Genomic DNA, 25,603 nt, shown 5'->3' on the forward strand with positions numbered 1-25,603 from the left:
TGGGACTTGATATACCGCCTTTCTGAGGTTTTTGCAACTACATTCAAAGTGTCACGTTTACAAAGCTGGAACATAGGTTAGTGAGCCCTTGGGCCACTGCTGAGGGGCAGCAGTGGCAGGCAAAACCACCCCACACCAGAAGCAAGGCAGAACAAACGTACCGGCAAATCCAGGCAAGGTCTCTTAGGCGGGCAGCAAGAATAGTCCAGTAACAATCCGGGTCTAGGCAGGCAGCAGGCAGAAGAATAGTCCAAGAACAATCCGGGTCTGGGCAGGCGGCAGGCAGAAGAATAGTCCAAGAAACAATCCGGGTCTAGGCAGGCGGCAGGCTTAGAAGAATAGTCCAGTAGACAAGCAGAGTCAAAGCCAGAATCAGGAAATCAGACTAGGCAGAAGTGCAGCACAGCACCAACAAACCAGGGACCTTAGACGCAATGCAAAGGCAAAGCAGAATGTTCCAAGATGGCTGATAAGCCCAGAAGCAGTTGGAACTCAGCTGCTGCAATCACCAGGCAGCTACGGGTGCTGCGCAGGCTCAAACAGCACAAGCAAACCTGGCAGCCTGGAAGATCTGGACCGGACTGGGCTGAAATCTGGAACGGGTGACGGTCCACAGCAGCCACCGGTTCTGGCCACCAGAGGGCAAGGTGAACACAGACGCAACACAAAGCGGTTTACATATATTCAGGTACTTATTTTGTACCAGGGGCAATGGAGAGTTAAGTGACTTGTCCAAGCTAAGATACACACCTGTAGCAGGTATTCTCCAAGGACAGCAGGCTGATTGTTCTCATATGTGGGTCGGCGTCTGTGTCGGCCCGGGAATCGGCCAATTTGCAAGGAAAATATTAAAAAATCTTGCCAGAGTCTTCTGGCATGTGTGCAGCGCGCACCGCGCATGTGCAGATCGGCTTCTCACCCATCACATGAGCGTTCCCGCTCAGTTAAATCAAAAAGGAAATAATAAACAACAACAACTCCAAAGGGGAGGTGGGCGGGTTTGTGAGAACAATCAGCTTGCTTAGGGTTATCATATGGCTCCAGAAAAAGGAGGACGGATTGAGCCAGCCGGATTTTACTTCCATTGCTTTCAATGGAAGTAATTGAGCCAGCCGGGTTTTACTTCCATTGCTTTCAAGCAATGGAAGTAAAACACGGCTGGCTCAATCCGTCCTCCTTTTTCTGGAGCCATATGGTAACCCTAAGCTTGCTGTCCTCAGAGAATACCTGCTACAGGTATGTATCTTCGATTTCTCTGAGGACAAGCAGGCTACTTGTTCTCACATGTGGGGTATCCCTAGCAACCAGGCTCACTCAAAACAATGAACATTGGTCAATTGGGCCTCGCAACAGCGAGGACATAACAGAGTTTGACCTGAAACAAAAAAAAAAAACTAACAGAGAGTGCAGCCTGGAACAGAACAAAAATGGTTCTAGGGGGGTGGAGTTGGATTCTAAACCCTGAACAGATTCTGCAACACCGACAGCCCGAACAGACTGTCGCGTCGGGTATCCTGCTGAAGGCAGTAGTGAGAAGTGAATGTGTGAACTGATGACCACGTTGCAGCCTTGCAAATCTCTTCAATGGAGGCTGACTTTAAGTGAGCCACTGACGCAGCCATGGCTCTAACATTATGAGCCATGACATGGCCCTCCAGAGTCAACCCAGCTTGGGCATAAGTGAAGGAAATGCAATCTGCTAGCCAATTGGAGATAGTACGTTTTCCAATGGTGACTCCCCTCCTGTTGGGATCGAAAGAAACAAACAACTGGGCGGACTGTCTAAAGGGCATTGTCTGCTCCATGTAAAAGGCCAATGCTCTCTTGCAGTCCAAGTTGTGCAAACTGCTTTCACCAGGGCGGGTATGAGGATGGGGAAATAATGCTGGCAAGACAACTGACTGGTTCAGATGGAACTCCAACACCACCTTCGGCAGGAACTTAGGGTGCATGCGAAGGACTACTCTGTTGTTATGGAACTTAATATAAGGTGCATGCACTACCAAGGCCTGAAGCTCACTGACTCTACGAGCTGAAGTAACAGCCACCAAGAAAATGACCTTCCAGGTCAAGTACTTCAGATGGCAGGAATTCAGTGGCTCAAAAGGAGCTTTCATCAGTTGGGTGAGAACGACGTTGAGATCTTGACACTGGTGGAGGTTTGACAGGGGGCTTTGACAAAAGCAAATCTCTCATGAAGCGAACAACTAAAGGCTGTCCAGAGATAGGCCTACCCTATACACGGCGATAAGCACTAATCACACTAAGGTGAACTCTTACGGTGTTGGACTTGAGACCAGACTCTGACACGTGTAGAAGGTATTCAAGCAGGGTCTACGTAGGCCTTGTTGTCACACCAGATGGCAAACCTCCTCCATTTGAAAGAGTAACACCTCTTCGTGGAATCTTTCCTGGAAGCAAGCAAAACTCGGAAGACACCCTCTGAAAGTCCCAAGGAGGCAAATTCTAAGCTCTCAACATCCAGGCCGTGAGAGCCAGAGACTGGAGGTTGGGATGTAGAAGCAACCCCTCGTTCTGAGTGATGAGGATTGGAAAACAGTCCAATCTCCACGGTTCTTCGGACGACAGCTCCAGAAGAAAAGGGAACCAAACCTGACGCGGCCAGAAGGGTGCAATCAGGATCATGGTTCCGCAGTCTCGCTTGAGTTTCAGCAAAGTCTTTCCTACTAGAGGTATAGGAGGATATGCATAAAGAAAGCCTGTCCCCCAATGTAGGAGAAAGGCATCTGATGCTAGTCTGTCATGGGCCTGAAGCCTGGAACAGAACTGAGGGACCTTGTGATTGATCTCAGTGGCATAAATATCCACCGAGGGGGTGCCCCACACTCGGAAGATCTTGCGGACTAAGCCCATGTTCAGTGACCACTCGTGAGGTTGCATTATCCTGCTCAGTCTGTCGGCTAGACTGTTGTTTACACCTGCCAGATAAGTGGCTTGGAGAAACATGCCGTAATGGCGTGCCCAAAGCCACATCTGGGTGTCTTCCTGACACAGAGGGCAAGATCTGGTGCCCCCCTGCTTGCTGGTATAAAACATGACAACCTGATTGTCTGAATTAATATTACTTGGTTGGACAGCCGATTTCTGAAAGACTTTAGAGTGTTCCAGATCGCTCTTAATTCCAGGAGGTTGATCTGCAGACCTCTTTCCTGAAAGGACCAGGCCCCCTGAGTGTGGAGCCCATCTACATGGGCACCCCACCCAAGGAGAGATACATCCGTCGTCAGCACTTTCTCTGGATGAGGAACTTGGAATGGTCGCCCCATGGTCAAATTGGATTGAATCATCCACCACTGAAGAGAATTCTGAATGCTGGTGGACAATTGGACTACATCTTCTAGTTCCCCCACAGCTTGAAATCACTGGGAAGCTAGGGTCCATTGAGCTGATCTCATATGTAGACGTGTCATGGGCATGACATGAACTGTGGAGGCCATGTGCCCCAGAAGTCTCAACATCTGCTGAGCCGTGACCTGCTGAGATGCTCGAACCATGGACACCAGGGACAGAAGGTTGTCCGCTCTTGCCTTGGGAAGATAAGCTCGAGCTGTCTGAGTGTGCAACAGGGCTTCAATGAATTCCAATTTTTGGACTGGGGTGAGATGGGACTTGGGATAATTTATGACAAACCCCAGTAGCTCTAGCACCCGAATAGTCATTTGCATGGACTCCAGAGCACCCTCCGAGGTGCTCTTCACCAGCCAATCGTCGCGATAAGGAAACACATGCACTCCCAGTCTGCGTAGAGACACTGCAACTACAGCTAGGTATTTTGTAAACACTCTGGGCGCAGACGCCAGGCCAAAAGGCAGTACATAGAGCATAGCCAATCGTTTTCCAACATGGTGACTAACCAAGACTCTTGGCCCAAAAGTGTCAGGAATTACTCCTGCCTTCCCCCCCCCCCCCCCCTTCAAAAAAAAGAGCTATTGAAAATTCCCTCTATATGTTGTGACACTATCCAGATAGTGTTTGGGCAGAGCAAGGGCGTTTCATTCAGCTAGTGGTAATATTCGGCCATTATTTGTATAGATAAGCGGTCTAATTTAGGCAAGAAAAATTGGTGTTCTAACTGCTTTAGCATATGAATAGGAGCTTAACATTGCTGCTGTCTATACAGTTGCCAGAAGTGTGCACACTCCACATTTATTTTGCTCCACCACCTACCTGTATAGCAGCACTGAATTTATTCATTTATTAAATGCTGCTCGCCATCTGGACTGAATATTGACCCATCCATGTTTGGTTTACAATGTGCATACTGTTAGTCGCACTAAGAAGGGGGACTATCTTTGGAAGTGTTTAGGTTGGGAGTGAAGTAAGTGCATAGAATACAATTTTGAACTCTATATCACCATTTCTCCTGCCTACAAAAAAGGAGGTGCAGAGTCTACAGAGATGCAAGTGAATTACTGGAAAAGAAAAAACTATGTCCACTTTGGGTAGATAGCTACTTTAGGCAGCCCACTGAAAATTGCCCCATAAGGCTTTGGTATATAGTGGAATAGCCACAGGTGGCCATGGCTACTCATGTGCAGCTTTGATACTTAACCCTGCAAATGCGCAGGATACCGGGGATTTCAGCGCCTTTAAATGGCTGTCACCCTACATTCCTACAAGGTGAAACAACTGTATAATATTTATTACATTCAAGCACAAAAGGGTTAAGCACCAACTCTTTCCTCACCTTAAGCCCTGGTGTTCCATCCTGGCCTAGTGCACCATGGGGTCCTGGTTCACCCTGGAATACCAAAAAGAAGGATGATGAAAAGAGTAAGATCACATATTTTAGGTTTATGTTTATTTGCACTTGATGTATTGTCTTTCACTAAGAGCAATCAAAAGCAATTTACAATAATATATCTGAAAAGTGACAGGAACACCAATAAAGTGATAGGAAAGAGACAGGGAGAAAGGGTAAGGTAAGGGACCTGGGAAGCACAGAAGGACAGAGTCAGTGGGATGAAACTGTGCCTAAATGCATATCTAGAGCCTCAGATACCTTCCAGAAGGCCTTTGTAGAGAGGTACATTTTCAGACCAATCCTTTTCTTGGTGGATCATGCGAGATAAAGAATGTACATATTTTGAAAGGGAAATAGGGAGAGGTCAGAAAAGGCACAGGAATCTGCTTGATAATAAAACATGTGCCTGGGCACACCTGATTCCAGACATCCTTGGACTTAAGATTTCCTTTCTTAACATCTATTTACACTGATCCTCCTTCTATGGTCATCCACTGCTACTACACAAAAGTACCTGCAAGCTCTCTGACCATGACATTTATATTTATTTTAAAATTTTCTATTAGTATTAATAATTGCCACAATCAGCCTATGAAAAGGTGATACAATTTCCTTATTTTGCAGTGGTAGTGACATCAAAACTCTTTCCCCATTTTTCTATTTCTCCACCCATATTTTCCCAAGACATAACCTTATTTAACTGCCTATATGTGGTTGGTATGATGGCCAATTGCCAACCAGCGTTTAATTATGAATGACTATAACCTGCACAGAGTGGCAGACCATGCAGGTTTTTATCTGCCATCATTTGCTGTGTTACTGTGTGTAACGGTGACTGTATTTCAGTGAATGCCTTTACTACAGACTTCTTTCAGGCACTACAGTATAATTCATTTTCAGGAGGAGGAAATGCAGGAAGCCTGAAGACTTAATCCAGTCTGTCTAAATTCACTGTAAGAAACAACCAAAAATGGCAAAAGAAAAATGTGGTTTCTTGAACATGAACTATGGTTTTCATTTCAAGTCAGGGTTGAATTACCTCATTTCAACTTGCTTTTCAGCTCCCTCTACGGAGCTTCAAATAGTTTACTTAATCTCTCCTGGCCCTCTCACCAAGTGAAAATTTAACTGAAATAACCCTTCAAGCCCACAAATCCATCTGGAAATGGCAGGGCTTCCTCAAAACTATTTCCCTTCACTCCTTTCAAAAATGACACAAAGGCAACATTTTTTATTTTCAAAAAATAAAGTAAAGCATTTCTCATTCAAAGTAATTAATACTATACAAAGGGGAGCTTTAAATACAGTACAATTTGAAGTTACCATGGTTTAATGCAGGACTTTACTACATAATAGCTGCAAAATTTACACGGCACCTGGGGGCAGAAACAGCCTTTTCCTAGATCCTGTATTAATATTCCCATTAGCACATGGTACGTGCTGGCAGTTAGCATGGATACTACCTGGATAATGCTTCCACACCCATTCTCTATCCATGTTCCTCCCCTAGCAGAAAACACACATGGATGTCCGCCCTTGCCTCGGGGAGATAAGCTAGAGCTGTCTGAGTATTCAGCAGAGCTCCAATGAATTCCAATTTTTGGACTGAGGTGAGATGGGACTTGGGATAATTTATGACGAACCCCAGTAGCTCCAGCACCTGAATAGTCATTCGCATGGACTCCAGAGCACCTTCCTTTGAGGTGCTCTTCACCGGCCAATTGTCGAGATAAGGAAACACATGCACTCCCAGTCTGCGTAGAGACGCTGCGACTACAGCTAGGCATTTTGTAAACACTCTGGGTGCAGATGCCAGGCCAAAAGGAAGTACACGGTACTGAAAGTGCTGTGTTCCCAGCCAAAATCAAAGATACTTCATGTGAGCTGGAAGTATCGAGATGTGTGTGTTAGCATCCTTTAAATCCAGAGAGCATAGCCAATCGTTTTCCTGAATCATGGGAAGAAGGGTGCCTAGGGAAACCATCCTGAACTTTTCTCAGACAAGAAATTTGTTCAGGGCCGTTAGGTCTAGGATGGGACTCATCCCCCCTGTTTTCTTTTGCACAAGGAGTACCTGGAATAGAATCCCAGCCCTTCTTCCCCTGGAGGAACGGGTTCGACCGCTTGGGCCTGTAGAAGGGCGAAGAGTTCCTCTGCAAGTACCTGCTTGTGCTGGGAGCTGTAGGACTGAGCTCCCAGTGGGCAATTTGGAGGCTTGGATTCCAGATTGAGGGTGTATCCTAACCGGACAATTTGATGACCCACCGGTCGGAGGTTATAAGAGGCCACCTTTGGTGATTAAACATTAACCTGCCCCCAACTGGCAAGTCGTCCGGTACGGACACTTTTACTGAGGCTATGCTGGAGCCAGTCAATAGCCTGCCCCTTGCTTTTGCAGGGGAGCCGCAGTGGCCTTAGGCACACGCTGTTGATGAGAACGAGCGTACTGGGACTGAGCCTGGGCAGGCTGCCGAGAAGCAGGAGTGTACCTACACCTAGCATAGGAATAGGGAGCACTCCTCTTCCCTCCAAAAAACCTCCTAGATGAGGAGGCAGTAGCAGAAGACGTCCGGCGGGAGAGAGAATCATTAGCATCATTGTGCTTCTTGAGCTGGTCAACTAGATCCTCTACTTTCTCACCAAAAAGGTTATCCCCCCGGCAAGGAAATCTGCCATCCACTGCTGGACCGAATGATCCAGGTCAGAGACATGCAGCCATGAGAGTCTGTGCATCAATATACCTTGGCAGCGATCCTGGATGCTACATCAAAAATGTCAAATGTACCCCTGGCCAGGAATTTTCGATACGCCTTCTGCTGCCTGACCACCTGGCGAAAAGGCTCGGCCTGCTCCTTAGAGAGTGCATCAACCAAGCTGGACAGTTGCTTCACCAAGTTCCGCAAGTAGACGCTCGTGAAGAGCTGGTATGTCTGGATCTTGGCAGCGAGCATAGCGGCCTGATACGTCTTCCTCCGAAAAGAGTCCAAGGTTCTATATTCTCTGCCTAGGGGTGCTGAGGCATAGTCCCTAGTGCTCTTGGCTCTTTTGAGGGCGGAGTCCACCACCATGGAATTGTGAAGTAGCTGAGACCTCATCAATACAGGCTCACCGTGGATCCCATATTGGGATTCAGCTTTTTTCGGGATCACGGGATTAGACAGAGGGAACGACCAGTTTCGCATAAGGACTTCCTTCAGTACATTATGCAAAGCAGACGTTGCACCCTCTCTAGGTGGAGAAGGATAATCCAGGACCTCAAGCATCTCAGCCCTGGGCTCATCCTCAACCTCCATAGGGAAGGGAATAGCCGCAGCCTTTTCCCGGAGAAAGGAGGTAAAGGATAGACTCTCCGGTGGAGAAATTCTCCTTTCTGGTGGAGGGGAAGGTTCAGAGGGATTCCCAAATGAATCATCAGAAGAAAAGTACCTGGGATCTTCCTCTACCTCCCACGAACGCTCATCTTCAGTATTGGACAAAACATCCCTCAGAGCAGTCCGAAACTGAGCCTGCCTCAATGCCGAGGAATGACGTCCTCGATGGCGGTGCTGAGAAGTCGACGCCCGCTTGGACTCCGGTGAAGCTTCCTCCACTGACGTCGAAGGGGAATCGACCTGGGTGGCAGCTGACACCGATGCCACAGGCAGCACCGAGATCGGAGACCTCACCACAAGCGAAGGGCCAGATGTTGCTGCAGCAGATGGTACAGAAGGTGCAAGCACTCCCGACACCGAAGCAGACTGGTGCAGCAATCCTTCCAGAAGCTCTGGAAGCAGGGCCCTGATACGCTCATTGAGAGCTGCCATTGGACAAGGCTGCGGGGTCGGTAAAGGAGCCGGTGGCAGAATCTGTCAAGGCTCAGGAGCAGGTACCGAGCTGCCAGAAGACCGATGCATCTGCACCTCCTGAATAGAGGGGGAACGATCCTCTCGGCGCCGATGCTTCTCGGGTGCCGATTTCCTTGACGCCCCGGAGCTCCCGGTGCCATGTGTCGAAGGAGAATGACGACGGTGTTTCTTCGCCTTCCCTCGACGCCCGTCATCGAGACTCCTCGGTACCGATGAGGAAGACGTGGAATCCTCATGCCTCCTAGGGGCCGGATCCGACGAAAGTCAGTCCCGGGGGGCTTGCATAACAGGGGGCCTCGAGGCAGGTGGAGACCCACTCGATGCGTCACTGCTCCCAGCGCGAATTGGTCTTTCAGCAGCCATTACCTCCGCTCCCAATGTCGATGCTTCCCTCGATGTCGATGCCACTGACCTTGGTACCGAAGTCGATGTCGACATCGAAGGACCGGACCGAGCCCCAAAAAGCTTTTCTCATTGGGCTTCTCGAGACGCTTGGGTCCATTTCTTCATACGAAGACACAGACTACAAGCGGCTGGGCTATGGTCGGGGCCAAGGCACTGGATACACCAGGCGTGGGTATCGGTACCTGAGATGGTCCAGTTGCACCGAGTACGTTTGAAGCTGCTGGGAGTCTTCGATGACATGGAAGGAAAATTGGCTTCGGCGAAATCAAACGATGCGATTGTGCCTGTTAAAAGAAAAAGGCACAAAAATAAGGGGAAAAAAGCCAGCTGTGTCGAAAAAGAAAGGAAACTTCAAAAGGGAGAAAAACTAAGAAAAGTAAAGGAACTCTACTTTTCTTTTCTTTTTAATTATTTTTAGGAACGATAATAAAAGTAAAAAACTGAAAACAAAAAATGAAGACTCTCTCCTGGGCCTGTGAGGAACAGCGAAAAACACCACCACACCTCAATGCGGAGAAAAAACAACTGAGGGAACGCGTTCACGTGACGGGTGGGAAATCAGTCCACGCACACGCGCCAGAAGACTCTGGCAAAACTTTTTTAATATTTTGCTTGCAAAATGCCGTCCGATTCTTGGGCCGACGCGGACGTTGACTCACATGTGAGAACAAGGCTATCTGCTAAGCAGTAACTAGCAAATTTCTGCTGAATATTGCTGGATAGTCAGCTATGTGCCATTTAACCAGCCAGGAGCCATTCCTGGACAGTTGAATGGTTTTAAAAATCAGCCACTGATTGCCTAATGCACTTTAGTAAAAGGGCCCAAAGATAGCTGAAGAGCTGTAAGCTGACTTAGTAGTGATAGACCAACTATAATTTAGCTATTTAGCTATCAGTTCTGTTCTTGCAGTGGAGGAAAAGTACTCACTATTTACAGATACTGTCAACTAAGGATGTGGACAGAAAAACATTTTTGGTTCATTTTTGAACATGTTTCAGTTCATGTCACACATTGGATTTAATGAATATTTTCAGTGCATGCTAAAACTTTGTAACATGGGTTAATTCATAGGTTAACAGTGTGAAATTGATTGAGCATGCACTAAATTTTTAAGACATGGTGAGCTACTACTGAAAAAGGTGTGAACAAAATCCAAATAAATAATGGTAATAAACGAATGTATATCACTACTGTTAACCTGTGGCATGCTGCCAAGTACGACATTAATGGCCACGTTTTGCAGCTCGTTACAAAAATCTATAGTCCACAGGGGTATAAGCATATATTTTTTCTTTTTAGATTTGTTGGTGGGCAATTTCTGTTTCATTTCAAGTTTTGTTTTAGTTTTACTTTAAAATAGCACTTAGGTTTTGCCTGTTAAAGCCCAAGAAGTTATCATGGGGTCACTTCCCACAGCTATGGGAAATTACCATAAACGTCAACTGTATATGAAGTCTTCGGTGCATACCACTGTAAATATAAATTTACTGCTGTTTAGTACATAGGCTACTAATGTGTTTTAAACTGCTGATCCTTAAATTTTGACTTTAAAATGATGCTACAGTAATCAAAATGAAGGGGATTTTGTTTTCTTGTTTCTTGGTGTTATATAATGAAATAATAAGATGCTTTAATGAAATGGAACCTTGCAGAATTTTAAACTGCAAAAAAATGTATTTTTAAAGTGTGCTTTTGTATCAATACTCTCTTCCACAGACCCTATCTGCTTATTGTTGTGGAGCAGCATTTTAGAAAGGGCATGGAATCAGAATATGTGGAATTCACACACTATTTTACAAGAGGCTCTGTCAAATGTAGAGCCTCTTATAAAACAAGAGCAGGGTTGCACATTCAAGACCCTCCATGTCCAGAGGGAGCAGTGATTTAGAAAAGCTACTACACCTGATGAAAACAAACATAGTTCTTCCATCCCCCACATAGATGTGGGAGCAACCTTGTAAAATTGCTGCTCCCTCAGAAAACTGTCCCCCACAGCATCAACGCCCCCACAGTAAATCCCCAAATCCCCTCCATGGCATCACCACCATCTGTAGCATTACCCTGACCCTCATGGCATCACCACCCCTACAGCTTCAAACCCAGAAGTTATCCTCCCCAACAGCATCATTCCCCCCCCACGCAGCAACTCCCCTTGGACTCCCTCAGATATGGTGGGCAAACACCCATCATGTGGCAACCACCTCACTGAGGCTTAACCCCCCCCCCCCCCCCACCCAGAAGGCCAATGATACTACCCTCCTTCAGCTCTAACACTTCTTACCACACTCCCTGGACTTACTAGGAGGTCTATGGGATTGGGTGGGGACAATACCCACTCTCTCACACTGAGATAATGCCAACCCTCAACATGGCCACCAAGACCCATAGCAGTAATATCATGGTATTACAGCTAGAGTTCAGGCTTCCATAGGCTTCTAGATGTGGGTACTGGAAGCCTAACCCTCAGCAGTAATATCATGATATTACCGCTAGAGATCTTGGTGGCCATTTTGAAAGCTGACATCATCACTGCAGGAGCAAATGGGCATCACTCCCATTCCACTAGACCCTAGGGACCCCCAGGTAAGCCCAGGGAGTGTGTCAGGGGCTGGGGTTGTTGAGGCTGCAGGAGAAAGCCTCTTCTGTCTTTTTGCCCCCATGGGGGTGAGAACCATTATGGACTAGATTCTATATATGGCACCTAAAAATTCCATGTGGAAAAAAATATGCCTAGGCGTATTCTCTACAGTACACCTAAATTTTATAGAATAGGCTTAAATTTCCAAATAGTATATAGAATTACGCTGACCGCCTCTCTACGTGACCAAATTTAGTTATGGCCATTTATGCCATGTTTTACTTGATGTAAATTCCAATGCCTAAATTAGGTACAGCGCGGGTGTATTCTATAACAATGTGCATAGATTTTAGTAACACCCATGCCCAGCTCATAGCCATGCCCCCTTTTCAACTATTCTGCTTATTTTCGAAAGAGAAGGGCGCCCATCTTCCGACACAAATCAGGAGATGGGCGTCCTTCGCCCAAGGTCGCCCAAATCGGCATAATCGAAAGCCGATTTTGGGCGTCCTTAACTGCTTTCCCCGGGGGGCATGTCAGCAGCTTACCGAAGGTGGGACAAGGGCGTAGTTAAGAGATGGGCGTCCTTGGCTGATAATGGAAAAAAGGAGGGCGTCCCTGACAAACACTTGGCTGACTTTACTTGGTCCATTTGTTTTCACAACAAATCGTCAAAAAGGTGCCCGAACTGACCAGATGACCACCGGAGGGAATCGGGGATCACCTCCCCTGACTCCCCCAGTGGTCACTAACCCCTCCCACCCTCAAAAAAAACTTTAAATTTTTTTTTGCCAGCCTCTATGCCAGTCTCAAATGCCATACTCAGGTCCATCGCAGCAGTATACAGGTACCTGGAGCAGTTGTAGTGGGTGCAGTGTACTTCAGGTAGGCAGACCCAGGCCCATCCCCCCCTACCTATTACACTTGTGCTGGTAAATGTGAACCCTCCAAAACCCACCACAAACCCACTGTAACCACATCTAGATGCCCCCCTTCATCCCTAAGGGCTATGGTAGTGGCGTACAGTTCTGGGGAGTGGGTTTGAGGGGCTCAGCACACAAGGTAAGGGAGCTATGCACCTGGGAGCAATTTTTGAAGTCCACTGCAGTGCCCCCTAGGGTGCCCGGTTGGTGTCCTGGCATGTGAGGGGGACAAGTGCACTACGAATGCTGGCTCCTCCCATGACCAAATGGCTTGGATTTGGTCGTTTTTGAGATGGGCGTCCTCTGTTTCCATTATTGGCGAAAACCGAGGTCGCTCAACTCTAAAGGTCGGCGATCTCAACATTTAGGTCGACCTAAATGTTGAGATTTGGGTGTCCCCGACCGTATTATCGAAACGAATGATGGACGCCCATCTTGTTTCAATAATACGGGTTGCCCCGCCCCTTCGCCAGGACGTCCTTAGAGATGGGTGCCCTTAAAGATGGGCACCCAGTTCCATTATGCCCCTCTTTGTGACTTAGAATTTACGCATACCATGTTACAGAATACGCTTAGCAAGTTCAGCGCTTAAATCTTAATGAAAATTAGTGCTGATAATTGATTGTTAACATCCAATTGACAGCGCTGATTAGCTAGTAACCAATTAACTTATGCTTGTTGTTATAGAATATGCTTTGATTTCTGTGTGATATATAGAATCCAGCAGTATGTGGGAGATTAAGGTGTGTTGTATAAGGGGAATCCCATCAGTGGGGATACAGTAGGGGCTAGTGATGCTGCAGGGGGGAGATGGTGTCCTGGGAAGAAGATGATGCTGTGGGGGAGGGGGCAGAGGGTCTGTGTGAAAAAACAGACATTGGGGAGGGGGCGCTCAGGGAATGGCCAACCTTGGTATTTACATATGCTCTTATGGCAGGCCTTGGGGCAGGTTAAATACAGACCTGGATTCCCTATGTGAAATGGGGAATGCATATCTGTAACTTAGGCCTGCCCAGGACATTCCCTCTCCCTGCCCTATCCATGCCTCTTTGACATCTAGATATAGGAAGCAACTCCACATTTTAATGGCCCCTGTTCTGAAATGGCATTTAAATATCTGGGCCTCTCCAGATGTTTAAATGCTGCCATTTACACATGGGGATGCTTCTAAAAGAAGGGCCATAGTGTTTTAGAAGTAGCTAAAGTCCAGTACGTTTTTACTAGCAAAAAAGGTGCCGTACTCAAATGCTAGGCCACCCTTCAGGAGTGAGGTGATCACTGAAGGATTCACCCCACAATGGCCAGGCCCCCTGCAACCAGTCACAGAATCAATGACAAGGCAGAATTGGTGTGTAGAGCCTGAGCTCTTTCATTAAAACTTGGGTCAATTTTAGCAGACAATAGAAAAGGTGCCGGTACTCAGTACCCCCAAGTACCCCCTCAAAAAAAGCCCTGCTAAAAGTTTATTCCAGGCATAGGGTGCAGCGAGACAGAAGGCGCGAAGTCTGCAGTTGGCAGTAGTGGAGAAGGGAACAGATAAGAAGGATTTATCCATGGAGCGGAGTGCACGGGAAGGGGTGTAGGGAAGGATGAGTGTGGAGAGATACTGGGGAGCAGCAGCGTGAGTACATTTATAGGTTAGTAGAAGAAGTTTGAACAGGATGCGAAAACGGATAGGGAGCCAGTGAAGGGTCTTGAGGAGAGGGGTAGTATGAGTAAAGCGACCCTGGCGGAAGACGAGACGGGCAGCAGAGTTTTGAACCGACTGGAGGGGGGAGAGGTGACTAAGTGGGAGGCCAGCAAGAAGCAGATTGCAGTAGTCTAAACGAGAGGTGACAAGGGTGTGGATGAGGGTTTTGGTAGAGTGCTCGAAAAGAAAGGGGCGGATTTTACGGATGTTGTAAAGAAAGAAACGACAGGTCTTGGCAGTCTGCTGGATATGAGCAGAGAAGGAGAGAGAAGAGTCAAAGATGACCCCAAGGTTTCAAGCTGAGGAGACAGGGAGAATGAGAGAGCCATCAACAGAAATAGAAAACAGGGGGAGCGGGGAGGTGGGTTTGGGGGGGGGGGGAAATGAGAAGCTCGGTTTTGGTCATATTTAATTTCAGGTGGCGTTGAGACATCCAGACAGCAATGTCAGACAAGCATGCTGAAACTTTGGTTTGGATGCAAGGTGAGATATCAGGGGTAGAAAGGTAGATTTGGGAGTCATCAGCATAGAGATGGTAGGAAAAGCCATGGGATGAGATTAATGAACCAAGGGAAGAAGTGTAGATAGAAAAGAGGAGGGGACCAAGAACAGAACCCTGAGGTATGCCGACAGGCAGAGGGATAGAAGTAGAAGAGGATCCACCAGAGTGAACACTAAAGGTGCGGAGGGAGAGGTAGGAAGAGAACCAGGAAAGGACAGAGCCCTGGAATCCAAGTGAGGACAGGGTATCGAGAAGTATGCTGTGATTGACAGTGTCAAAAGCAGCGGAAAGATCAAGAAGAATGAGGATGGAATATTGACCTCTGGATTTAGCCAGTAATAGGTCATTGGAGACTTTAGTAAGCGCAGTTTCGGTTGAGTGGAGAGGGCGAAAACCAGATTGTAGTGGGTCAAGAATAGCATGTGAGGAGAGAAAATCAAGGCAGCGGTGGTGAACAGCACGCTCAAGTAATTTGGAGAGAAAAGGAAGGAGGGAGATGGGTCGGTAATTAGAGGGACAAGTAGGGTCCAGTGAAGGCTTCTTAAGGAGAGGTGTGACCACAGCATGTTTAAAGGCAGCAGGGACAGTCGCAGTGGAAAGTGAGAGGTTGAGAATGTGACAGATAAAAGGAATAAGAGCAGGAGAGATGGCATTAAGAAGGTGGGTGGGAATGGGATCAGAGGAACAGGTGGTACATTTTGAGGAAGAAAGGAGAAGTGTAGTTTCCTCAATAGTAACTTCAGGAAAGGAGGAAAGGAGGAAAGGAAATGAGGGGAAGGAGAGAGAGAGGAACGGACTAGTGGAGGGAGAGGTGGTGAGGTAGAGAAAGCAAGGTTTATCTTTTGAACCTTGTTGTGAAAGAATTCAGCAAGGGTCTGAGGAGATAATGAAGGGGAAGTTGGGGGAGGGGGCACCTTAAGGAGAGAGTTCAATGTGGTGAAGAGAAGTCAAGGATTAGAGCCAAGAGAGTTGGTCAGTTGGATATAATAATCCTGTTTGGCACGTAAAAGAGCAGATTGGAAGGAGGTCAGCATGAACTTAAAAGTGTAAGAAATCAGCAAGGGCCCGAGATTACCGCCAGAGGCGTTCGGCGGAGCGGGTACAGGAACGTAGGTAGCGGATATTAGAAGTCAGCAAAGGTTGGGGTTTTGTACGCCTTACAGGGCGGGTCATCAAAGGTGCAAGAGTGTCTAAGGCAGAGGATAGAGTATTGTTGTAGGAAGAAACAGCCTCGTTGACAGACGTGGATGGTGCCACAGTAGAGAGGAGGTTTGAAACATGGGAGGATAAAGATGAAGGGTCAATATCGTGAAGATTCCTAGATAAATTAGATAAGATAGGACGGGACTGGGAGGGAGGAGATTTAAGTGTGAAAGTTATAAGATGGCGATCAGAGGAGGGAAGATCAGAGGCAAGGAAACTAGAGGGTGAACAGTTGGAGGAGAAGATGAGATCAAGACAGTGACCATTTTGATGAGTGGTGGAGGTGGAGCATAGTTGGAGATTAAAGGAGGACGTTAAAGCGAGTAACTTGGAAATATAAGAGTTGGAAGGATCATTAGCAGGAATATTAAAGTCACCAAGGATGAGAGAGGGGGAGGAAGGATCATGGAAGAAGGCAAGCCAGGCGTCAAAGTCACTGAGAAAGGATGAAAGGGACTTATTAGGGGGACGATAAATGACCGCTATTCGAAGAGGCAGAGGAGAGAAAAGGCAGATAGAGTGGACTTCAAAGGAGGAAAAACAGTGAGATTGAGGTGGAAGAAGGGGTTGAAATCTGGAGGAGGGCAGGGCGAGGAGTATGTGAAAATAGATAACCGCCATGGCACAGGGCTGCGACTGAAGCAGAGTCATCAGGGCAGAGCCAGGTTTCTGTTATGGTGAGCAGATGGAGGTGGCGCGAGATAAAGAGGTCCTGGATATAGGCGAGTTTGTTACAGATAGAGCGGGCATTCCATAGGGCGCAAGAGAAGGGCAGAGAAGAGGAGGGGAGTAGAGAAATAGAGATGAGGTTAGAGAGGTCGCGGTGAGATCTGTAGAGTTGGGATAATAGTTGGTGAGGGGGGCCAGGATTAGGATTGATGTCACCGGCTGAGAGTAAGAGAAGGAGTAAAAGAGAGCGGAGGAGAGTAGGAGAGGTGTGGCCACGAAGGCGTCGAAGGCGAGAGGTATTTAGGTGGAATGGGGAAGGCAAAATGGATGGAAGGAAGAGGCGGAGATTAAAAGCCAAGAGGAAGGAAGAGGGTAGGAGAGAAGGTGAGGTGATGAAGTCGATGGATGGGCAGTGAGTTCCTGTAGCGGAGAGAGGTAGGGGGTGAGGGAAAAGATTAGGAAGGGACAGGGCTAGGAAGAGAATGTGAATAGGGGCCATAAATGACTGAGGTACTTTAGCAACTGGGAAGAAGATTAGATGTAAAGAGAAACGGTGCGCGGCACCTAGAGCGGAGGCCCTGAGTGGATCGGAGTGGACCTGGGTGTCACCCCGGAGAAGAGTGTAAGGATATGCAGATGAGCTGCAAGTCCTCCACAGCACCTGAAAGGCAGCCGGTGGTAGAACTGGGCACCTCTCAGCTGAGGAAAGGCTTACCAGGGGTTAGGCCGAAGCCAGCATTCCTCCCCCTGAGGATCGCCTGATCCTAGCCAAAAAGCACCTGGAAACTCTGTGCACTTGGAGCGAGGGCCCTGGGAAGATCGGGGTGGAACTGGAGTCACCCCGGATACAGCTGTGAGGAAATGCAGAAGGGCTGCAAGTCCTCCACAGCACCTGGTGGGAGCGCTGGGCACCTAGAGCGGAGGCCCTGAGTGGATCGGAGTGGACCTGGGTGTTACCCCGGAGAAGGCTGTAAGGATATGCAGATGAGCTGCAAGTCCTCTACAGCACCTGAAAGGCAGCCAGTGGTAGAGCTGGGCACCTCTCAGCTGAGGAAAGGCTTACCAGGGGTTAGGCCGAAGCCAGCATTCCTCCCCCTGAGGGTCGCCCAATTAAGCATGAGCATTTACATCAGCCACAGAGCTGACAGAGGTGTGTGCAAGTAAATGCTGGAGGTACACATGTAATTTATATTATTCTATAAGTTACACACGTGTGATTCCAACCAGACTCCGCTCACCTTAACATAAGAACATAAGTGTTGCCATATTGGGACAGACTGAAGGTCCATCAAGCCCAGTATCCTGTTTCCATCAGTGGCCAATCCAGGTTACAAGTACCTGGCATGATCCCAAAGAGTAAAACAGATTTTATACCGCTAGGAAATTATCCAAATCTTTTAAAACCCTGCTAAGCTAACTGCTTTTACCACAAATATGTAAGATATGTGCATTTTTACAGAATGGCACCTAGAATACCATCTAGGCAGACATACGTTGCATATATGATAGTATTCTACACATTGCAAAATGTTAGTGCCGGAGGAAACAGCACCATGGTGGGAATTTTTCTTTAAAAAACAAACCATTTTTATCCCCCAAATGGTTTTGTTTTGTTTTTAGAAAAATTCCCACCATGGTGCTATTTCCTCCGGCAACAAGATCAACAATAATTCATTTTAAATTTTCAAATGCTGACAGCAGCATAATTCTAATCAGTGACAGGCAGCATATAATATGTGACTCAAGGCCTACCGCATGACATTCTTCAGCTCCTATAAAGTTTTGCTTGGACCTTGCTCTTATTCACCTACTGCAAATTGTCTATTGGGATGGGAAACAAGTGGTTTGGATTACATTCAATTAAATTGTGCTAACACCTAGCTAGGATAACTGTAGCTGGGAAACCAAATGCTGTTTCAAATTACACCTAGGAAAATTCACCAAATGTCATAAATAGTACAAGAAAAGAAAATGTAAAATGAGAATTAAAAGTCAATAGCTTCTTTCCTCAAAGCATAATTTTAAATCTGTTAATTGGAACACATGGAAGTATCACATTATTCTTCCTTTCTAAGGAAATCGCATATTTACTTTCTTACTGTGCAGGAGTGAAGACCACCACATAGAGCAGGTGAGAGCTCATTGGAGGGGTTTTCAACTCACAAAGTCATCTAGCCAAACCATTTCATGTAAAAAGAATCCGGCATGCTTGTCTCTACCTGCCACAAATATAAATTTATAAAACCAAACTATTCAGATACTTTGGGTTGAGCCCTTAGATTACTCTGAGTAGTCTAATGGTTAGTGCAGTGGCCTGAGAACCAGGGGAACTGGGTTTGATTCCTACTACAGCTCCTTTGGACTAGTCGCTTAGGGGCCCTTTTACTAAGTCGCTTAAGCATCTATGCACGCCCAATGTACGCCAAAATGGAGCTACCGCCCGACTACCGCGTGGCTCTTGCGGTAATTTCATTTTCGGCGCACATCCAATCTGCGCGTCTGAAAATTCTTTTATTTTTGTGTGCGCGTAACGGACGCGTGCATAGCTCATTACCACCCAGTTACCGCACGAATCTTTACCGCTAGGTCAATGACGAGCGGTAAGGTCTCAGACCCAAAATGGACGCATGGCAATTTTCATTTTGCCGCGCATCCATTTTCGGCAAAAAAAGGCCTTTTTACGGGGCGTTAAAAAATGGATCGGCATGTGCCCAAAACCCGCACCTACACTACCGCAAGCCATTTTTCAGCACGCCTTTGTAAAAGGACCCCTTAACCCTCCATTGGCCCAGGTACAAAATAGATACCTATATATAATATGTAAACCATTTCGATTGTGACCACAGAAAGATGGTATATCAAATCCCATCCCCTTATATTGGAAAGGCTAAAATGGCTATGGCTCTTCAGCTTGGAGAAGAGACAGCTAAGGGAAGATATGATAGAGGTCTAAAAAATACTAGGACTAGGGGGCACACAATGAAACTACTAAGTAGTAAATTTAAAACAAATCGGAGAAAATACTTCTTCACTCAATGAGTAATTAAAATCTGGAATTCATTGCCAGAGAATATGGTAAAAGCAGTTAGCTTAGCAGGGTAATTTCCTAAAAGAGAAGTCCATAAGTCATTTTTAAGTTGGACTTGGGAAAAGCCACTGCTTATTTCAAGCAGCATAAACTCTGGTGTGTTGTAGTGGGATCTTGCCAGGTAATTGTGACCTGGATTGGCCACTGTTGAAAACAGGATACTGGGCTTGATGGACCTTCGGTCTGTCCCAATATGGCAATGCTTATGATCAGGAGAATGTGTATTTTTAAATAAATATGCACAAGAATGAACCTTCAAATGAACAAACAGAGACCAAGATCTGCGTGTTTTGGGCAGGACTAGGGAGGGCCAAAATCAGGAAATCCAAAAGTGATAACCAAACAGAAAGAAATATCCAAGTCTAAAAAGAAGGACGTCCTTAGTTAGACCTGTTTCAATCATGTCTAGGGTACATTGAGCAGCTGGGAACTGGAGGGATTAAGGCATGATACATCCTAAATCCCCTAGTGGTTGCTGTTCCCCTCCTTCTCCCCTGAAAGTGAAACTGTAGAGGAAAACCAGGCTCTGTGAGAGATTCCACTATTATGGGCAATCTGAACAGAGCAGATCTGAGAAGTAGACTAGTGGTTAGTGCAGTGGACAGTAAGCCAAGGGACCCAAGTTCAAATTTCTCTTTTAACTTTTTTTTTTTAATTGTGTGCTGTCCAGGAACAGAAAAATACCAATACCTACTGTGCCAAAATATGTAAGCCACTGCAAGCCTGAAGACTATTGAAGTGGTGTACATTCAGGTACAGTAGGTATTTTTCTGTTCCTGAAGGGCTCACAATTACAAAATAAAAGAGTTACAGTGAGATTTGAACCCAGGTCCCTTGGTTTAAGGCAGTAGTGTACCATCCAAGGTGCATGTGTTGCATACACACCCCCTGGCAGACATTCTCCCTCCTGCCATCCATGCACAGCCTGGCACCTGTCATTTACCTTCCCGGCCCCCCCCCCCCCCCCCCCCCCCCGCAAAGGTCTGCGATTCTCCTCCTCCTCCTCCCCCCCATACCTTGACTGTGCCTTAAAATCACCTCTGCTCCAGCCAGTCTTTGCCCGGGCAAGGGCAGTCATAGGCTGCTTGCAGCCTGTACTGGGACTTTCTCTCTGAACTGGTCCACCCCTTCTAACACAACTTTCTGTTTTGTGATGGGTGGCACGGTTTAGAGAAAGTCCAGTGCAGGCCACAGGCAGCCTATGAGTGCTGCTGCTGTTGTCCCTGTGAAGCCTGGAGCGGAAGTGATTTTAAGGTACAGGGGGGATGGGAGATGCACCCTCTGTTAAAAATTCCTGGCTATGCCACTGGTTTAAGGTCCACTGTATTAATCACTAGGGTTCCCCTCTGCTCTGCAGCGATGTCTGTGTAGCTAGTCTTCTAAGAATGCTTGCAGACAGATGTCGTTGTCCCTGCTTCTTGCTGTTCGTATGTTGGATGTTCCAGTTTGTAAAATGGCTGTTCATGATGAATGTCCTCAGCACACGGACGTCCATCTCACATATTTTCAAACAGGAAATCCTGATGTATTTCCTGTTAAAATATACATTTCAGATGGACATCCGTTTTTGATGTTATGAGCTAGATGTCTCTATTCTGACTTGGATGTCCTAAATGTATAAGCCCTCGTCTAAGGGGCTTATGCATTTAGCAGTGGCACTAAAGAGGACAATTATTAAGATGTAGAAAAAATCAGGCTTTTACTGCATCTTACTTTACCATGGGAGAGACTAACCTGCAGTAGCTCGTTACAAAAGGTTAGTCACTGCAGTGGTACAAGAACAACATTGCTTGCAACCTATCTCACAAGCAGCTTTATTTTACCATCCTAGAAGCATCTGGCCACAAAGCCATGGCCCAGTACTCTCAGGCCACTTATTACGGGTACTGGCATATACGCATATCTGTGCACATACATAAATGCCAATATTCTGGCTATGAAACTATTCTATATAAAGTCAGCTAAATACAATGACTTGTAGTTTAAATGTGGGCATATACATAGGCAGAGTACAGTCGGAGCATGGATGAAACACACAGTTACTGTATGTGCAGACTAGTAGTGAATAAGTTAACTTCCCCTTTTGGATGCAAGGATGTGTGAGAATCCAGAGAGAGAGAGAGAGTGAGAAAATATACACTACAAAATAATATCAACACTTATATTCCGTAATCACCAAACAGACTTAGCTCAATGTGAATTAATAACAAGAGACCAGGACAAACTAGGAAGAACATATAGTTAAATACAAATAGCAATACAAAATTCAAAGAAATAAAGCCCCTCACAAAATAAATTTCTGAAACAGAAAGGTTTTAAGCTTCTCACGGAATCTTAAAGAGTTATATTCCAATCTAATTTCCTGTGACCGGGTATTCCATAAAGAAGGAACTTGAAAATGATTGCTTGAGGAAAACATTCTCTCATAATTAACACCCTTTATTAATAGGAACTGGAGCCCGATTTCTTGATGGCGTATTAGACAAAGTAAAAGAAAAGAAAGGATACAAAATAAGGTGAAACAATTCCATAGATAAACATTGTGCCTCTGTTGGGAGCCAGTGTACTTGAATAAGAAGTGAAAAATCACAATCATATTTCACAATCATATATTAAACCAGCAGCAATATTCGGTCTATAACCTCTTCAAAATTCTGAGCATACAACGTATAACACATTGCAGGGTTTTAAACTACTCAAAAAGAGAACATAGCAAACCCACCCAGGGAGAGAGAGGGGAAGGAAGCAGACAGTGATTAGACCGGCGTGGATGACCTTTATACACAGAGGGCCACATGAATGTCGGTACTATCCCTGATGGGCCATAATATTACATAATGTTGGAACCAGAAATGCACAGAGCTTCATAGACCTGTGATAAATATAGTTAAGTACAAAATGTAACTAAAAACTATAGAAACAAACTGCTAGAGTGGCTATTCTGAAAATATTTGTGAAATACAGTATTTAAAATCACCAAAACTCTGATTAATGACGTCTTCTATGTATATTACAGTCTTGATTATCCAGCCTTCGCTAATCTAACCACCCGGCATATCCGACAGACCAACTCCGGCGATGTCATTGCATTGCTGTTAAGAAGCATGTGGCTTATCTTCCTGTTTTTTGGCTTCACATGCCGCAAGGAAGCCATCTTTGAGCTGAGACCGTGCTTCTCTGCAAGGGAGCAATGCTTTGCAGCTGATACTCCTTTATGCACCCCCTCATCCGAGTTAAGATGCACATGGCATCTCTTCCTATTTGTGATTTGAGCCCATGCTTCTATGCATACATTTTTGGATCTGGGACCCCGCTTTCCAGCGAGAGAACCATTTTTATATTTGAGACCATGCTTTCATGCATTAAATTTTTTTTTTTAGACCACGGTTCTCTGCAAGGAAACCATAATTTTTGGATCTGGGACCCCGCTTTTGCAGCAAGGGAACCATTAAAACGTTTTAAGCCAAGACCTTGCTTTTACAACAGTACAGCATGGCAGCAATTTTTGGGTCTGGAACCCCACTTTTGCAGTGAGGGAACTATTGAAGAAGTTTTAAGGTGAGACCTTGCTTTTATAAAATTACAGCATGGCGGTCATTTTTGGTTCTGGGACCCTGCCTGTACAGCGAGGGAATCGTTGAAAAGGTTTAGAGCAGAGACCTTGCTTTTACAGCATGGCATCAATTTTTTTTGCCAGTCAAAAGAAGAAACAAGTTGTCTACAGAGCAGAAACTTTTTGCAGAAAGGAAGTGGTAAAGAAAGTAAACATTAAAGATGTTTTGAGCTGAGACCTTGCTTTCCTGCCAGGGAGCCATTTTTTGATCTGAGGCCATGCTTTTGCAGAAATGGAACCATGGTAAGATTCTTGTGCACAATGCGTTTTATGCAGTACCATATGTACACCTACTGTATTCCTGTTTTTTTATTTACATTTACAGCACTTTCTTTATTCTTACATTTGATGCAGAGGACCACTACTAACTTCTCTTAGCCAGATAGACAAATCATCTTGTAAAAGGTAACAGGGGCGTAGCCAGACACCCAATTTTGGGTGGGCCTGGGCCCAAGATGGGTGGGCAGAACTCCGCCCTGTCCCACAAGTGATTTGGTCTCTCCCTCTCTCACCTGCATGCCATATGGTCTCTCAAACATTCCCCTCCCCCCATACCTTTTAAACAGCAGATTTTCAATGGCAGCGAGCAGCAACTAATACACACCGCTTATGTTGGCTCCACAGCCTTCCCTCTGATGCAACTTCCTGTTTCTGGATAGGCGGGAATACATTAGAGGGAAGGCTGGTATGCAGGAAGGACAGTTGTTGGGAAGTTTCAGCTGGTGGGGCTTGGGGATCCATGCCAGACACTTCATAGGTGTGCTACTACTGGGTGGGCCTGGGCCCACCCGGGCCCGCCTTGGCTACGCAAAGGTAAGCTGAGAGGTTTCAGCCCCTCCTGAGTTGAACAGTAGAACAGAAAGGGAAAACCAGACAAGCAGAGTGAGACAAAAACATTCTCCTCTGAGATGAAGGCAATCTGTGGCATTCATCACTTACCCACTGCAATAGGGGCACCCACAAACTATTTAACTGAGCAAAAGAGGAACTGTATCTTTCAATAAAAACCTTGCTGAGAGACCTAATTCCTTGAGTGGATAAAAGAAACACAAAACTCCCTTTCAGACCAACATAGAGCTCCAACAATCTGGGAAACCTACAGCGTTTACTTTGGACCTTGAGACTGTTTCAGCCATCAGGCTGCCAGCAGGATTTTCCTTTTCTCTCCATTTCTTCTCTGACATACATGCAGTAAAACGAGTCCAGTTACAGACAACATTCTTGTGGTTTATTTTATATGCCAATCACTGAGAAATATTATGTATTTTCAAATACCCAAATTCCTTTAACCTGCATTATTTCCTTTCTGTACCAATATATTTAGACTGATATTTTCATTTAGTTTAATTTAGCAGCAGACCAGTAGAGTATGGAATGTGGAGATTATTAGGAGTTCCCAGGGCCTACATGTACAGGTGGGGGATATCACAGCTATCAGAAGGGCAACTGGATAGCATAAATCTCTTGGATAAATAACCTCCTATCTCTGTCTACTCTGAGTCCCAGAACCCTGATCCCAAGTCTTGGGTGCTCAAACAAAGACAGCTCTAGGAGCCGGAAAGTGTAAGGGTCCTGTCCAGGGGCATAGCCAGACACCCAATTTTGGGTGGGCCTGGACCCAAGATGGGTGGGCAGAAGAACTTCACCCCGTCCCACAGGTGATTTGGTCTCTCCTCTCGCCTGCATGCCATATGGTCTCTCAAACATCCCCCCCTCTCCCGTATACCTTTTAAATAGCAGATTTTCACCAGCAGCGAGCAGCAACTAATACACACTGCTCATTTTGGCCCCACACCCTTCCCTCTGATGCAGCTTCCTGTTTCCGCCTAGGCAGAAATACATCAGAGGGAAGGCTGTGGGGCCGGTGCGAGCAGTATGTAGGTCACTGCTCACTGCAGGCGAAGATCTGCTACTTACAAGGTATGCAGGAGGGACACTTGTTGGGAGTTTTCGGCTGGTGGGACTTGCCACATCATAGGTATGCTGCTACTGGGTGGGCCTGAACCCAAAGTGGGTGGGCCTGGGTCCACCCAAGCCCACCCTTGGCTACGCCACTGGTCCTGTCTCTGACAGTGCAGTTGCCCTTGGTAGGCAACAGGGCCCTGAATACACTGGGACCACCATTTACTGATTTGGACTGAACTGATTTCAGTGTCTAGGTAGGGTTTGTATTTAAAAACTGGACTATCTGAAGAAGCTAATCAGTTAGGGGTGGGAGGTCTATTGAGCTATGAGGGAAAGGTACCCCTGTTCAATAAAAGGAAAAATACCTTCATCGTAGCCTGCCTGCTTGACCACCCATTCTAAGAACCCAGTAATCA

General features: G+C 46.3%; 1 protein-coding gene across 1 annotated transcript in view; it reads right to left on the bottom strand.

Annotated features, from left to right (window-relative positions):
- The window catches only part of LOC115462122 (collagen alpha-1(XXV) chain-like), a 323,214-nt gene that overhangs the window by 78,994 nt on the left and 218,617 nt on the right, over positions 1 to 25,603 (bottom strand). Inside the window, exon 11 of the mRNA XM_030192160.1 lies at positions 4,709 to 4,762. Coding sequence (XP_030048020.1) covers positions 4,709 to 4,762 — 54 coding nt within the window. The remainder of the gene's footprint in view (positions 1 to 4,708; positions 4,763 to 25,603) is intronic.

This window comes from Microcaecilia unicolor, chromosome 2 (genome assembly GCF_901765095.1).
Source record: "Microcaecilia unicolor chromosome 2, aMicUni1.1, whole genome shotgun sequence".
NCBI classification, from domain to species: domain Eukaryota; kingdom Metazoa; phylum Chordata; class Amphibia; order Gymnophiona; family Siphonopidae; genus Microcaecilia; species Microcaecilia unicolor.